Source organism: Lampris incognitus, chromosome 14 (assembly GCF_029633865.1).
Source record: "Lampris incognitus isolate fLamInc1 chromosome 14, fLamInc1.hap2, whole genome shotgun sequence".
Classification (NCBI taxonomy): domain Eukaryota; kingdom Metazoa; phylum Chordata; class Actinopteri; order Lampriformes; family Lampridae; genus Lampris; species Lampris incognitus.
In genome coordinates, this window is record NC_079224.1 from 20,737,870 (window position 1) to 20,754,063 (window position 16,194).

Below are 16,194 nucleotides of genomic sequence, written 5' to 3' on the forward strand. Positions count from 1 at the left end.
GACATAATGCTGTAGACCTTTTTAAAAACAACTCATCCCTTTACATGATGTGTGCGAGTGTGTCTATGTGTGTGTGTGTGTGTGTGTGTGTGTGTGTGTGTGTGTGTGTGTGTGTGTGTGTGTGTGTGTGTGTGTGTGTGAGTGTGTGTCTTCTGTCTGTCTGTCTCACCAGTGAGTGGGTTTCAAATGGGAGGCCCGACATTTGAAAAATTTTGAAGATGGCAATGCCAGAACACACACACACACACACACACACACACACACACACACACACACACACACACACACACACACACACACACACACACACACACACACAGCGCGGGCTGAGGGGGCAGATTACTCTGGTTGAGGATGGTGCCAGCGGCGGAAGCAGACAGGTGTAATTATAGAAAGCCATCACGGCCCTCTGGGCTCCACTACTTCCACCAAGAGCAGCTAGTGCATGCATGCATGCACACACACACACACACACCCATGCAGGCACATTCAGTCATGCATTGTTGTTGTTCCTTCGTGGACTCACTGCACCTCATGATCGCCGGTGTGCGTTTGCATGATTGTGTTACTTTCAGTGAGCATGATTGTATTTATATCAATTTAATGAACAATTTAGGTTTGGTTTTAAAGTTTTAACCTCTGGAGATTGATATGCTGCAGGTCTCTTCTTTGATATTTTCTGCCATTTGGACATCTGAGACGATATCGCTACATATACATGTATATTAGCAGCTTGTCCTCAGCAAGCTGACGTAGCAGAACAAGCTTGAAGAAGACCCTGACCAACACATACCGCAACATCCCTAGCTTAAACCCGGGGTCAGCCTTGTGTGAACCTGGGTTTAGTCGTGCAGGCAAGTTGTTAACATGCTAGAACAGCTCTACACGCTCCGTTTCCCTGTGAACGGATCCGGGATGATCCATGCGGGAGCTGGAGTGCTCGTTAGGCATCAGACCTGTTAAACCCTGGGTGTCTTATCGCTTCATGGGGACCATTATGTGTGCAGGATTCTTTGAATCTTGACGTCCCAAGTTCTTGCCATTGATCCGGATGTGTGCGCGTGTGCATGTCTGTCTGGTCTGTTAGATTGTGTACGTGATCTCCCTCACGTGAGAGGGTCAAGCGGTCCCCCGGCCACCAGCCTAAAGAATGTTCTATGCAAACACACACAGATTTAAAGAAAACAATCATTTGACTCCCTCTGGGAGGACCAGGCTGGGGCTGTGCTCTCTGTCCCACGCTCCATAATACGAGTACTGGGACTCTTACAGGTTTTACACTTGAAGATGGATTAAGAGAATCTCGTCTCATCCTGAATCTTTTTTATTTTCCCTTTTGTTTTTTTAATTTTCCCCCTTTTTCTCCCAAGTTGTACTTGGCCAATTACCCCACTCTTCCGATCTGCACCCCCTCTGCTGATCCGGAGAGGGCTGAAGACTACCACACGCCTCCTCCAATACATGTGGAGTCACCAGCCGCTTCTTTTCACCTGACAGTGAGGAGTTTCACCAGGGGGACGTAGTGCATGGGAGGGTCACACTATTCCGCCCCAGTTCCCCCTCCCCTCTGAACAGGCGCCCCGACTGACCAGAGGAGGTGCGCTAGTGCAGTGACCAAGACACGTACCCACATCCGGCTTCCCACCCGCAGACATGGCCAATTGTGTCTCACCCTGAATCTTACAGTATCTCACCGGTATCTAAGACTGCTCACAAGGAAGAGGCCTGGGATATATTTCAGCATCCCAGGCCATCACTTATGAGGCCTCATCAGCATCACATCGTGTGATGCTGTGGTGGCAGCTGACGGGCGTTTGGGATTGATGTAGCAAATGAGTTGTCTTCTGTGTGTGTGTGTGTGTGTGTGTGTGTGTGTGTGTGTGTGTGTGTGTGTGTATGTATGTGTGTGTTTGTGTGTACCTTGCTCATCCAAGACTTTCGCTTGCACATGGCTTTCCTCCTCTTAACAGCTTCCCATAGCCGTCTCTGTCCTTTGTGAAAAGAGAAAGGAAAGAGACAATCTCAATGACCGAATAATGGAATAAAAGACAGAGCCACCTAAAAAAACAACAACAAAGAACAAAAAAACAAGGAAATCATAACACAACCATCCCAGCATTTGCTTTATTTTTGTTGGTTCCTTTTCCATAAGCATGATTCGGACAGCACCCGGTCAGCTGTCAATCAAAACAAGCATGTTGATCAGTTTTCAAATGGCTTTTCTTTTTCAGCGGGCACTAATGTGTCAGTCAGAGGCCTCTCCACCCGGAGCGTAACCCAGACTCAAGGGAGGAAGGGAGAGGGACAAATACATGTGGGAGGAAGTGCAATGAATGAGGTGCACGAGGCGGGTTGTTGGGTACAATCAGCATTGAGCAGGAGGCTCTTTGGCAGAACTGGATTTGGGACATTACCACTACCCCACATGCAGACACACATGCACAACAACTACACACACATATGTGCAAGCACATTATTAGTCACACACACACACACACACACACACACACACACACACACACACACACCTACACTCTCAGACAAACAGACAAAAGACTTAGCAGTTCTGTGCGTCTGAGTCTGATTACTAGTTGTGATTATGAGTGTTCGGCATATTAGAGACGGGGGAGCTGTGCCAGCTATTCTGAGGGGCCGGCCAAGAGAAATACTGCCATTAAAGCAGGCATAAACTACACTCTTGGGCTATATTTACCCTTACGTCAGCGTGTAGAGAAAGAGGGGAGGAGCTAACATACAGAGGCCGAACATGAGGGAAAAACGGTAGGCCGGGCTGGTTGACAGTGTATTAGCTGGGCTTTGTTTAGTATTTTCATGGCTTCTCACACTGACACCGTTTATAATGGTAGAGAAAAGACAGCTGTACAAAGTAAAGACAGCTTCGAGAGAAAAGAAATAATGTTATGGTCATCGGTACGCGGTTGTGCTGCTGGAGCGACACAGTATCTGGGTGTGGTAGTAGATAACGGTAGGATGAAGACGAAAGTAACCCGTTCATGATAGCGGATTCAGGAACGATGGGGGGAGGAGCAGCAGGGAGAACAAGGTAAACGAGAGCTCAGATATGAACTGAACCTTGTTTCCAGCCATGTAGTCGACGAGCTTCCCTGGTGGAGGCCAGAATCTACCGGCCACCATCAGTCATCTATCTGACTAAAGGGTTTCCCTCAGTGTGGACCGCTGAATGATGCTTGCCTGCCAAGGTGGCGTACAGAAAAACAACTTTCAAGACTCAGATTTAGCTGCCGTTGGCTGGTTGCTGGTGTTAATCCCCCCAAAGTACCATGAAAGAAAGGTCAGATGAAAGAGGAAGGGGGGGGGGGGGTAGGAGAAGGAAGCAGAAGGCTATGAGTGTGAGTGAATAGACGGAGGACAAAGGGGAGAGAGAGGGAAGATGGGGCCCAATGGGGCCATGTCAGGCTTTGGGCTAGGCCGTAAACTACGAGTCAAAGGCTATGGCTGCTGTCTGCATTTAGGACAGATGATGCAAGGGACACAGATCATTAGCAAAATATACTGGGGGATTTTTTTCAGGTCCACCAAGGAGGACAGCGGGGAAGTGAATTACTGTCCTGCCATACCATGTTATGCTTTCTGTGTCCACAGGCAATGCATAAGTCAAAGTCCAACAGTAACAGTTCCTAGAAACTAGGAAATCCCTCATCATCTGCCCCTTCTGACAAGCATTAGCAGTGATTTGCTTCCTGAGCCTGGTAATTATGTGGCATGAATTAGTGCTGTGCTAATGTGTGTGCTCTTTATTGTTTTTTACTAGCTAACAATGTGCTGCAGCTGTCTTGGCCACGTCTCTCTTGTGAAAGGGGTTCGAGATTTAAGTCGATGATTTAAATACTATATTGATAGTTTAACAATAGAATATGGCTATTTGCTTGTGCAAGGGTGAAAATTATATATATATATGTATATATATATATATATATATACATATCCATAGATTCTCACACTGTAAACACATTTCTTTTTTTTTTCCTTTGGGGGGGGGGGTTCCCCCTTTTTCTCCCCAATTGTACTTGGCCAATTACCCCACTCTTGCTGTCCCGGTCGCTGCTCTCCACCCCCTCTGCCGATCCAGGGAGGGCTGCAGACTACCACATGCCTCCTCCGATACATGTGGAATCACCAGCCGCTTCTTTTCACCTGACAGTGAGGAGTTTCACCAGGGGGAAGTAGCGCATGGTAGCATCATGCTATTCCCCCCAGTTCCCCTTCCCCCCAAACAGGCTCCCCGACTAACCAGAGGAGGCGCTAGTGCAGCGACCAGGACACATACCCACATCCGGCTTCCCACCCGCAGACACGGCCAATTGTGTCTGTGCCTGACCAAGCTGGAGGTAACACGGGGATTCGAACCGGCGATCCCCATGCTGGTAGGCAATGGAATAGACCACCACACCACCTGGACGCCCCCCAAAATAGGCAGTTATATGTACACACACATTTATCCATAGATTCTCACACTGTGAACATGTTTCTTATATAAGGCCAACATTGCAGGCACACAGAAAAACGCTCTCTTACCAGGTCGGCCCATGCCAATCTTCTCCAGGTCTTCATTCTTGACGTAGTCAAAGTGGGAGAGCCGCGTGACGTTGAGGTCATCTCGGATACGCAGGAAGTACTGCTGCAACTGCACCTCCATCAACAGCTCCAGCAGCCATTCTGTGCCCTCTTCACACTGCATGCTACCGCCCAGTTTCTGCAAAAGACATGGGCAAAGTAGGAAACTGACTTTAAAGGAGTCATGCCGTACCCTCATGTGACTGGATGACGCTAAGACCCACTTTCTGCAAAACACTCTGAGAAAAGAGAAACACTTATATGGTTTAGAAGGCCAAAAGCTTCATTCTGTGCTGCTACCTACTTTACAAAGAAAAAAACAAGTCCCCACTCAGGTCAAGAGGTCTCTATGACTAGTCACACGCGGTGCTTTGACTGTCAAACACAAACAACACACACCCACACACTGTTGACCACGACTACATCAACTAAGTGGTGCAGAGAGCCATGAGCCAAAGGGAACAAGAGCAGAAAATGTGATTGGCCAGAAAAGTAACAGGTCGCCATCCATTTCTTATGTCATCATGATGTTTGTTATGAGGCCATTTAGTTTTCCATCATCTTAAATTCTGTCTAAAAATTCAGTTGATCGTCAAAATACAGACAAAATTTAAAAAAAAAAAACTATTATTCTTTGGGATCATTTGAAGGGCCAAATAAGACTGCTGAAGGGCAAATTTGGCCCGCTGACGGTACGTCGGGTACCCGTGCTGCAGAAAGTTCACACAAGACAAATGAGCCAAGCGATTCACATCTGGTGTCCATAAGTCTGCTGAGAAACACACGAGAGACTGCTCATCCTTCTCATCACAAAGTACAATGGATTCCTCCACACCACATGGAGTCAGACCATCAATCTTCAGTGTCAAAACACACCGCCCTGCTTAAAGCATGGTGTATCACCGTCTCCTTATTGTATCTCATGGACGCTAACACCAACATATCACCTCCTGAGACCCAATACCATAGCATGGTGCAGCTTCTCTTCACTGCGGGGCTCAACTTCACACTGGGGACATTAAAAAGAAGCAAGAGGAGTGAGGTAGACTTCTTCTGTCAGAAGCCACAGTGGGAGTCTGACTCCACAACTGGCCAACACCCTCTTTGACCTGCCTCTTCTGATCAGATATCAGCTGCTTTTAGTCACACCTCAACCACACTAGCGCACGTGCACCATTCAAAACCCTGTGAAATGCAGTGGCTCAGAGTGTGTGTGTATGTGTGTAAGTGTGTTTAAGAGGGCAGACGTGGCTGCTCGTCCTGTGAACCAATACAGCAGCTTCACCGCCTCAATTTCCAACATCCCAAGAGGAAACAAGGAGGGACGTACACCTGTCTAATCCACACGAATGTCATAAACTTGCCAAATCTGCAGTGACGGACAGGGAAGTCTTTGGGTTAAGCTCCGGAGTGGTAAATATTACCCTACTCAGTGGTAATTAGGCTCTGTGAATGAAGAATTCCCTGTACTGTCTGAGGTGTGGTTGTAAGGTCCAGGGTCAGAGGTCACCAGGGGTCATGGCTTGTTCTGTCATTTCAGCTTCTTAATGGGTTCGGGTAGAGGTCACTTCATACTGGTTAAGTGATGTGAACCGGATGTAGAGAAAACTCATGCCTCTTTTTCTTTTGCACACACACACACACACACACACACACACACTCACACACACACACAAATATGCATAGATGCAAGCACATAAATACATGCCCAGGGTAAAGCCACATAAATGTTGTTGATAAATGGCTAACCCCTTACCACCTTATTCATATATAAAAATGTACAGTGCCTTTTTTTTAAATTAATTTCCAATGACCGAACTGCATTTTCCAAGAGGTTCAGATTCAAGCCCTAGCTGAGTCCAATCTGCTATGAACGCTCAATCCCCGATGGTTATGCCAGATGTCTGAATCCTGACACAAAGTCATCGCAACACACATAAAACTGGGTCAGATGATATTTCTGTTGCAATGTCCAAGTGCACAGCTTTTTTTGGCGTTCCACAGCTGGAGACTGGCAGATTCAGGCTTTGCCTAATTTGACAGTTGTGCAGAAACACAAGGCTAGAAATGGTTTTTCTGCACAGCGTTGCCCTACGCCATAAGCCGTAACGCCAGTTCAAACAGAAATATTATGGTTTTTTGTGTGTGTGCAGAAACCGCAACAGCTGCAAGCGGGTCAGTAGAGCATGGCGATATAATGGCCTAATAACAACCTGGTCCTTACCCAGACTCCCCAGCACCTGTGCCATTAGGTAGATTAGATACAGTGGCAGTGGTTTGAGTCCTTCCTTGTATTCTGCCATTTGTCTACAACCCTGGTGCAGAAAACACAGCACAGAAAGCTCTTTGACCAACCTGGTACCGTGTTTAACCTAGCCTGCTGCCATGTGCACCGTTTCGGCTCGACTCTCCAACAGCATGAAGAGTCTGTCTCTCCTCTGACTCACAACATCTACGTGACAACTCCTCCGGACTTGTACGAGTACGACGCTCGCGAAAAGCGACGCAGCCTCTTCATCAATTATTCATGTATTTTAAACGAAACGATAGCTTGCGTTAGCATACCAGCGACTGTGGCGTAATCTCAGGATGGAAGTGTCACGTATTTGTGACTTCAAATTCATTATCCTTGTCGAAGGCCGCAGCCTAATATTCCTTGCCTGTCGACATCCGAGTGTTACTTCTGCGGGTGGTGCCAAAGACGTAAGACCACATCCTGCCTCATGGCCCTTTCTATGACCCATCATCTGTCAAGACTGAAGGCTGCGAAGTCAAAGTTAACAGTCCTCTGGAGCCCTTCATATTCACTTCCTCATTCATTTTCCATCCCGTTCAGAGAAAGGTGCAACCTGGAGCTGAGACACGTAACCCATTTATAGATTATAATCTATAAATAGGATTTACATGCATAATTTAGTGCATGCATAATTATGCATGTAAACACAAATAGCCGGCTGGTGTTTAAGTTGCGACTTGCGCTTTTGCTCAGAAGAGATTATCGAAAACTACTTTCATCCGTCCTTGGCGTGCACTTGGGAGTGCGTCTACCGAAAAGAAATAGCATCAGCGTGTTTACAAGTTTGACCTCACAGGCCTGGTGCTGGTATGAGGAGTGGAGCAGACATGTTCTGTTCCTCTGCTAGGTGTGACTTGTGGCAGCGCCCTGAGGTTTTCCAACCCCACCCTGACGCCCGACATCAGGACACAACCGAGGCTGCAAATACTAGGAAGTGAGCCCTTCCACCACCCCTGTACTAATACAGCACAATGACAGCCAGAAAACTGGGTTTCTTAGCTCATGGTTTGGTTTGTGACCCCCAAAAAGGGGCCACGGCCCTGTTCCCAGTGAGTCCCCATACACATATGGTACTGATGTGAGTCAAGGAGGGGAAAGGAGGGGATGAGAGAAGGACGGAGCAGATGCCCAAGTTCCTTTAAGATGATTACACCTTACATACATGTAAGATTCTGACTGGGAAAGCAACACATACTGTGGGAGAGCAGGATTAAGAAGTCAAGGGAAAGCGAGAGAGACAGACACAGACAGACAGACAGACAGACAGAGAGAGAGAGAGAGAGAGAGAGAGAGAGAGAGAAAGAGAGAGAGAGAGAGAGAGAGAAGCAAGTGTCAAATTCAAATGGCATTTATTGGCATGAGGTAATGATGTACACATTGCCAAAGCGAGGGTTTTAACATTGAAAAAAGCTAAACATTAGACGTCCCTTCTGAGGAATGCCTCGGGCCTGAACTCATTCCTCTCAGTGATGAGGACACACACACACACACACACACACACACACACACACACACACACACACACACACACACACACACACACACACACAGTCTACTGCCTCTGCAGCTATGTCCTATATCAGCTCAGTTGTGCTACATCCTGCTGCAATAATAACAACCCTCCCCGAGGACAGCTCCAGTCCAGTCCAGCTGGTCAGTCCTCACACACACACACACACACATAGAAACAGCCCGTGTTTTCACAAAAGCCCCTAATAGTTTTGCCTATAAAAGGAAGAGTATGTCCACGTCATTAAAAGGAGAAGTCAAGCATCTTTTCCTCGTGAGGGTTTCACAACTCACGTCACTGCAGCACAACGTCATGAAGACACCACTGACCACACTGTTCCTGCAAATATGACTAACGGCTTTATCTGCATTCCTGTAAAACCTCTCTCCTCCGAATGCTGACCCCCACACATCATGTCATGCTGATAAGACGGGAGGCCCTGCCTGACCCGTGTGCCAGAGCAGAGCCGAGCGACAGACTTACGCGGTAGACATGAAAGCGAGCCAGGAAGGGGAACGACTTTCTGATCTTGTCAAAACGCCACATCCTGAAGTCTGAGTGAGTCGAGGTGTGTGTGGGTGTGTGGGTGTGTGTGTGTGTGTGTGTGTGTGTGTGTGTGTGTGTGTGTGTGTGTGTGTGTGTGTGTGTGTGTGTGTGTGTGTCTAAATGGTCACAGGTGACTGTTCCTCGTTTAAATGGCTGTAAGAGCGACGGTATTCCCACTTTGGCGTTCCATGCAGCGGAGGGAATGCCCAGAAGAGAACACGCTCCTCCTCGGATCCAGAATCCCGATTCCGAGCCCGGGACAGGGAAGAAGAACTTCCTACAGTCCTGGACGCGAGTCTACAACATTCCATTGTGGGCAAATCCTCCTATAAGACCCCTTCTTTAGCATCAGCTCCCTCCAGAAGGAAAAGAGGCGCTGGCATGGCACTGAACCAGGAGTGAAAATACCCGAGCGGGAACCAAAACAATAGAATTTGTGAAAAAAAAAATGCCCAGAGGGTGCTGGAAACAGGGGGCGTTTTATCTGGCCGCTGTGTGGAAGTTGAGAGAGAAAGCCTTCCTGCTCTGCCCCGTGCGTCCCCGCCAGCCAGATTTGGACTGGCGCTTAATTCAGGGCTGCAGAGATCCAGCCATGTGTCCTGCGTGCACAGCAGTGAGACAGTGATCCAAAGTTGCAGAACTTCACAAACAAGTCACTCCTCCCTCCTTCTACGCTCTCTCTCTCTCGCTCTCTCTCTCATACACAAACACACACATATACACACAGGCACACGCACACTGCTTCCTGCTTTGCGTGTCAAGCTCCTGTCTGCTCCCTTTTCCATCTATCCATCGAATGTGTTGCTAAAAATAGGAGCGACTTGGTTTTCGCCCCGATTCACTTGTCCCGCAGCCAAGTCACCAGCAGAGAGACGTAGCCAGAGAGAGAAGGAAAGACACAGAGATGTGTGTGTGTCTGTGTGTGTGTGTGTGTGTGTGTGTGTGTGTGTGTGTGTGTGTGTTCTGATATGTATTTGGGAAGGTATTGTCAAGAAGCAAAAGAGTGTGCTTGTTTGTAGTGAGTCTACATATGTATTTGCCTTGTGTGTATGTGTGTGTGTGTGTGTCTGTGTGTGTGTGTGTACACACACACACATCTCTACAGCGCTGGTGATGATGTGCCCTGAGCGGAGCTGACGGAGCAGCTCTCCTCTTCCATGTGTCCTCTGTAACGCCTCCCTCTACCCCTCGTTTACAGTCAGGGTTCGAATTACACAGCGGAGCCCTTTCAGGGGAGCCCTATTTTCTGGTGCGCTACTACACGTTGCATGCACCCACGTACATGGGCGTGCGCGGGTCAATCGCAGCGTTACTGTTACCACATACAGTTAATACTGCCAACAACACTTCACACAGAGGAACTCTAGCCATGCAGGTAACACAAAGAGACAGACACACAATTCACCAAGGCAATGCTTTTATATCCCTCGAGCAACAACAACAACAACACATCCAGAGTGAATCGGCCAATGGTTTACGCTACGCTTCTGAACAGACCAGACCCAGCTGACATCACATGACAACATGGGAACAGGCCCACAGCCTCGACTGTTGGTCTTACACAAACCATGGGCAAGCAAGACAACAACCACACTCTAAACACAACACACAAACGCCTACTGCATAGTAAATCATCCTGGAGGCAACGTCACTATGATACAGTACCCATCACACTTTAGTTCAACACCTCGCAAAAACAGACTCAAGACACAGCCTAAATAAAATGGCCACCAATACCACACGAGACACAGCACAGATGCCACACAGTGCCTATCTTACAGGCTAGCCTATCCCACATCATGCAAGGCAATCTGATAAAAACAGAGTAGACGGACATCCGGGTGGCGTGGTGGTCTATTCCATTGCCTACCAACAAAGGGCTCGCTGGTTCGAATCCCCATGTTACCTCCAGCTTGGTCGGGCATCCCTACAGACACAGTTGGCCGTGTCTGCAGGTGGGAAGCTGGATGTGGGTATGTGTCCTGGTCACTGCACTAGCGCCTCCTCTGGTCAGTTGGTGCACTTTTTCAGGGGGGAGGGGGAACTGGGGAGAATAGCGTGATCCTCCCACGCGCTACGTCCCCCTGGCGAAACTCCTCACTGTCAGGTGAAAAGAAGCGGCTGGTGACTCCACATGTATCGGAGGAGGCGTGTGGTAGTCTGCAGCCCTCCCCGGATTGGCAGAGGGGGTGGAGCAGCGACTGGGACGGCTCAGAAGAGTAGGGTAATTGGCCACATACAATGGGGGGGGGGGTAAAAGCAAAACAGAATAGACCAGTTGCATCGCAGTCAGGGAACAGAATCACATCCCAGTCATAACAAAGCCACCAGTAGTACACGGGACTAGGGCTCGTCCTCACAAATGCACAGCTCAAGCAAGTAACCCCCTCATTCGTACCGTAAACCAGAAGCGACCACAGGGCAACTTGTCAGCTAGCCAACTCAGTGAAGAGAAGACGTTCAAAGTGTTGATGTAAACGTGGCGGTATGAGCGCGTAGCCATGCATGACAGCGCGCTCATACCGCCAGGAGAGACGCCGCATTAGGATTGTTATAGTGGAGACAAATGTTAGGAAATTGAGCAAATAAACACAACATTGGTATATTTTTACTATTATTACTCGTTTCAGGACCCTTAATGTATAGAAAAATTAAAATATATAACCTGTGACACAAAAATTGACAATGGTTCAGTGGCGTGGCATGAGGACATTTTTTAAATTTTTTTTGAGGAAGCCAAGCGAGACAAGACCTTGAATCCATGTCTTTTTTTTTTTTTTTTTTGGAGGGTGGGGGGGTGGTCTTAATTGACTGTTGTATGTTGTTGTTTAACAGCCAACGTAAAGCAACCCGATGAGCTCTTAGAGCGCCCGGTATCATTTTACACAAGTGTATCGTACGGATGCAGGACCTGCACACACTAGTTGTGTGTAAATACGACTTACAAATGTGCTTGACATACACAAATACTTTCCGTACTTATCGTTTGAAACCCCGCCAAATGTTCATTATATACAACATGACCTAAAAGACTAACAACCAAGTACCAGACCTGCAGAGGCTGTAAACAATCACCATCGTGGCGCTATGGGTGCTGTCTCTGGTGCTTATTTTCTGGGTTTAAACAACCGCACTAAAACGGCTACTTCAGCGGACCGACTAACACATGCAGCTAAACCCAGTCAAGCAAGGCACAACACATCTAAACCATATAACCCAGCAGAAATTGCACATATATAGCTACATGAGCATTTCCATCAACAGTAAAGCCACAGAGAGTGAAGGGAGTGTGCATATCACCCGCCCTATTTGAAGAGGAAGGCCATTCTTCTGACTACCATGGTGGCAGAGTGGTCAATAAGTCAGTTTTGCCGTTGGCCTGCGGTCAGTCTCAATTTTTAGATGCTGCTGGAGTGGTAGTTTGGTAAAGTGTTGTTTTTTTTTTAACTAAAAAAAATCCAAATCTCTGCCCTGCATAACTGCACGCCACTACTTGCTAATGGTGATATCAATAAAATAAAATAACTCATGGTTAAATCTCACGTTCCCCATTTCAATGTTGAAAACATGGTGTGATTTGTGAGGCCAAAGGATTCTGGCGTCCCATGGCACAGGTCCAATCCGCCCTGACTAACCGCAGCTTGGCAGTGACGTGATGGTAACCTCATCTGGTTGGTGAATCCTTCATTTATTTATTTTTTCACCAAGGGAAGCCAACTCCGGCCTGGCCTCCCCGCGGACTGTACAGTAGGAGTGCAATATTGTGTTTGACCACATACATTGACTGACATTCAGCACATATTAATATTAAGAGGGGCGCTGTTTCACTCGTGGTAAAATGCTCAATGGGAAATGGGGACGAGATGGCTGCTACAGCACACAAGATTTACCAAAACTGTTAAACGAAGTGTTTTTATTAAAATGGCAACTACAGCCTGGGGGGCAAAAACAAACAGGGAACAACACAGAAAATGCTACAGCGATGTTTTAGAGCTCCCCCTAAATTCCTCAAAGTAGGCTTTCAGGGGAGCTCATGTCCTTTTCAGGGGAGCCGAGCTCCCCTTAGCTCCCCCCCTAATTCGAACCCAGTTTACAGTCCATCTTGCATCTTTGTCCACCCACCCCACCCCACCCCGGGTCTGGCGGCCATGGTCGTGCAGGGCGGTGCGTGGTGCAGCAGACAGAGGGCTCATGATATTCTGCTGGAGAAGCACTTGATCCGAGGCTGGGAGAGGTCACATTCAGCTGCAGAATGGAGAGCTCGCTTCCTGTGAGACACCCCCCTCCACACACACACAAACCCACACAAACCCCTTCCCCTTCTACCCTCCCTCTCTATGCCCTAATCCACCCCCCAACCCCATGTTTTATGAGAAAATCTGAAAATTCACCCAAGTAAAGCATTTTTGATCACTTAGCCTGACCCGCTGCCAACACCTGCTTGCTCCCCCTCTCTCTTTTAATCTGAACTTACTTACACAGGTTGTGATGACCGAATTCAGGGTGCGTTCCTCTTTTCTCTGGCTAAATTGCGATACCACAGGGGACAGGGGCTGGATAGTCACAGGGACCACACAGGCTGAAAATGTATGGAGTTGTGGTACTGTAAATCACTTTGGAGGAAAGGGTCCAAAGGGCAATCACCCTATACACCCAAACCATCACTCCCAGTACATCGGCCCATCTGCACAATCAGAATCTGGAAATGGAGGAACCTGATATTGTGGTGTGTGTGTGTGTGTGTGTGTGTGTGTGTGTGTGTGTGTGTGTGTGTGTGTGTGTGTGTGTGTGTGTGTGTGTGTGTGTGTGTGTGTGTGTGTGTGTGTGTGTGTGTTAGCACAGCCAAATGGGTTTCTCCAGTCATGGAGATGATGTCAGCGGTTAATTCCTGAAGGACTCGTACAAACAACCGCTGCTAAAAGCTAAATTCGTCCGAACAAAACATGCCTCTGCCCACCCGTGTGTGGTCAATTCCATCATTCCTCTTACAGTCTGTGTGATTCAGCGTTCCCACTTCCATTCCCACTCTCCGCAAATTGGACAACATCTCGGCTGGAGCTGAGTCCTCCTCCTAATCCCCCCCCGCCACCACCCCTACCAAACGCTCTGCTCCACTCCCTCCCTCTGTCCTCTCACCCCTCCGCCGCGCCTCTGCCTCCCTCGCTATCGCGCTTTCTCTCCTCCCTCCCTTCCCCGAGGGGAATTGACCAAACGGCTGCATTTTCTTCTTTATTTGGTGCTGCCTTTTATTTCCTACCCCCAAGCCTCCAAAAACGTTACCTCTCTCTCCCACTCCCATAAAGAAACCATACCAGCTGCTTTTTAGACCCTCACTGGCAGCAAGCTCTCTCCCTCTCTCCCTCTTGCTCTCTCTCTCTCCTGCCCCTCTCCCGCTCTCGCCCTCTCTCGTGTTCTCTCTCTCCCCCTCTCGCTCCCTCCCCTCTCTCCATCTCCTCCCCTCCTCGCGCTCTCTCTTCTCTCTCCACCCCTTCTCTCTCTCTCTCTCTCTCTCTCTCTCTCTCCCTTCCTCTCTCTCTCTCTCTGTGTTCATCTGAGTAAGTCTCTCTGACTCTGGCTTCTGTGGTCCGGCTCTGCGTGTTTTCCTTCTTTTCCACCCATTTCGTTTTAATGCGTCTCAAATCGAACCCTTTCAACCTCCGACCTGCCCAGGCCATTACCCGGGTCTTCCACCACTTTAAGTCTTCTTCTGCTCTTGTTTTCCTGGTCCTTTAAATCTTTCTCTGTTTCACTCTTCTCTGCCAGCGCCAGCACAGTGGCTTTTCCTTAGGAGGCACTGAGAGGAAGGAAGAGAGCTGAACGGAGAGCAGGAAAACAGGGAGGGAGAAAACAACAAACTGGGAGCTGTTGTCATAAACTGTCCGCCTTTAATCAAACACAGGAACAGGGGTCGTTTACTCAGATTGTTTGTGTGTGAGCGTGCACGTGTGTGCATGCATGCATGCGTGCGTGTGTGTGTGTGTGTGTGTGTGTGTGTTGCATCATGAAAAGCAAGCCTAGTGTCTGGTTGTTGTCTTTTTCCACCCTTTTATTCACTGTACTGGACTACTGTGCTCTGACGTGAGCTCCGGTGTGGCCGGAGGTTATACTGAAATGTTTTCTAATGATCAAAATGCTAATTATGGGGCGTCCGGGTAGCGTAGCAGTCTGTTCCATTGCCTACCAACACGGGGATCGCCAGTTCGAATCCCTGTGTTACCTCCAGCTTTGTCAGGTGTCCCTACAGACACAATTGGCCGTGTCTGCGGGTGGCACCCCCTCTGGTCGGTCAGTGCGCCTGTTCGGGTGGGGGGGGGGGGGAATAGCGCGATCCTCCCATGCGCTATGTCCCCCTGGTGAAACTCCTCACTGTCAGGTGAAAAGAAGCGGCTGGCGACTCCACGTATCGGAGGAGGCATGTGGTGGCCTGCAGCCCTCCCCGGATCAGCAGAGGGGGTGGAGCAGTGACCGGGACGGCTTGGAAAATATGGTAATTGTCCAAGTACAATTGGGGAGTAAATTGGGGGGGGGGTTAATGAGGACATTCATTCCAAATCATCGTTATGTGCTTTGCAGTGAGACACCACGTACACCACGCAAGGCTTTGTGGGACATTTGCAAACAATTTAACATTGAATTTTGGTTGATGCTTGCCTCGCTGGTCTTTACTCCAGAAGCCTGGTTTCAGACTAACACCCATCCTGCCCTGCATGAGAACTCTGAGCCTGGGCTGCAGGTTGATACTACCAGTACACATGGTGCCATGCTGTCAGAGTTTTTATAGTTACACTTGTGTGTCACGTCAACCCAGAGAGAGTCTGCCACAAGCCCGGTTCCTCTGTCTTTCGGATGGCTAGCTTGTTTTCCTGGCGTGGCGTGGCTGCCTCACAGCAAGCCCATGTGATAAAACGCAAACAACCATGTAAAAAACGATGCACAACGGTATCACTTTCCGGATTACAATCAGACAGCGCCGCGGTGAGCGCCGCTCTCTCTAAGCCCACAGCATTTAGCTCAGATTTCTACCCTCCTTGCCTTCGTTTAAAAGTCTCCTACTGCAGATAAAAGAGGAGGCTGGCCGAACCCGCTCCGCCCCGACCAGCGAGCCACAGCCTGGATTCCCACGGGCCTTGTTCAGACATCATCAGTTGTCTCATTTTTACAGAGCACCGAGGTGACGCCATGGATCTGGCTCTGACTCACAAACACACAGGATGTGACAGAGAGAGGAGAGACGGGAGGAGTCCAG

At 48.6% G+C, this 16,194-nt stretch overlaps 1 protein-coding gene across 3 annotated transcripts in view; it reads right to left on the reverse strand.

The window, feature by feature from the left end:
- tnk2b (tyrosine kinase, non-receptor, 2b) overlaps positions 1-16,194 on the reverse strand; it is a 48,544-nt gene that overhangs the window by 25,923 nt on the left and 6,427 nt on the right. For 2 of the 3 annotated variants that reach the window (XM_056292669.1, XM_056292668.1), the window contains exons 2-3: positions 4,558-4,735; positions 1,921-1,991 (exon numbers count right to left, since the gene is read on the reverse strand). In XM_056292669.1, coding sequence (XP_056148644.1) covers positions 1,921-1,991; positions 4,558-4,735 — 249 coding nt within the window. Of the gene's footprint in view, positions 1-1,920; positions 1,992-4,557; positions 4,736-8,885; positions 9,546-16,194 lie in introns of those variants that run through there. The other variant, XM_056292670.1, reaches the window with a different exon arrangement.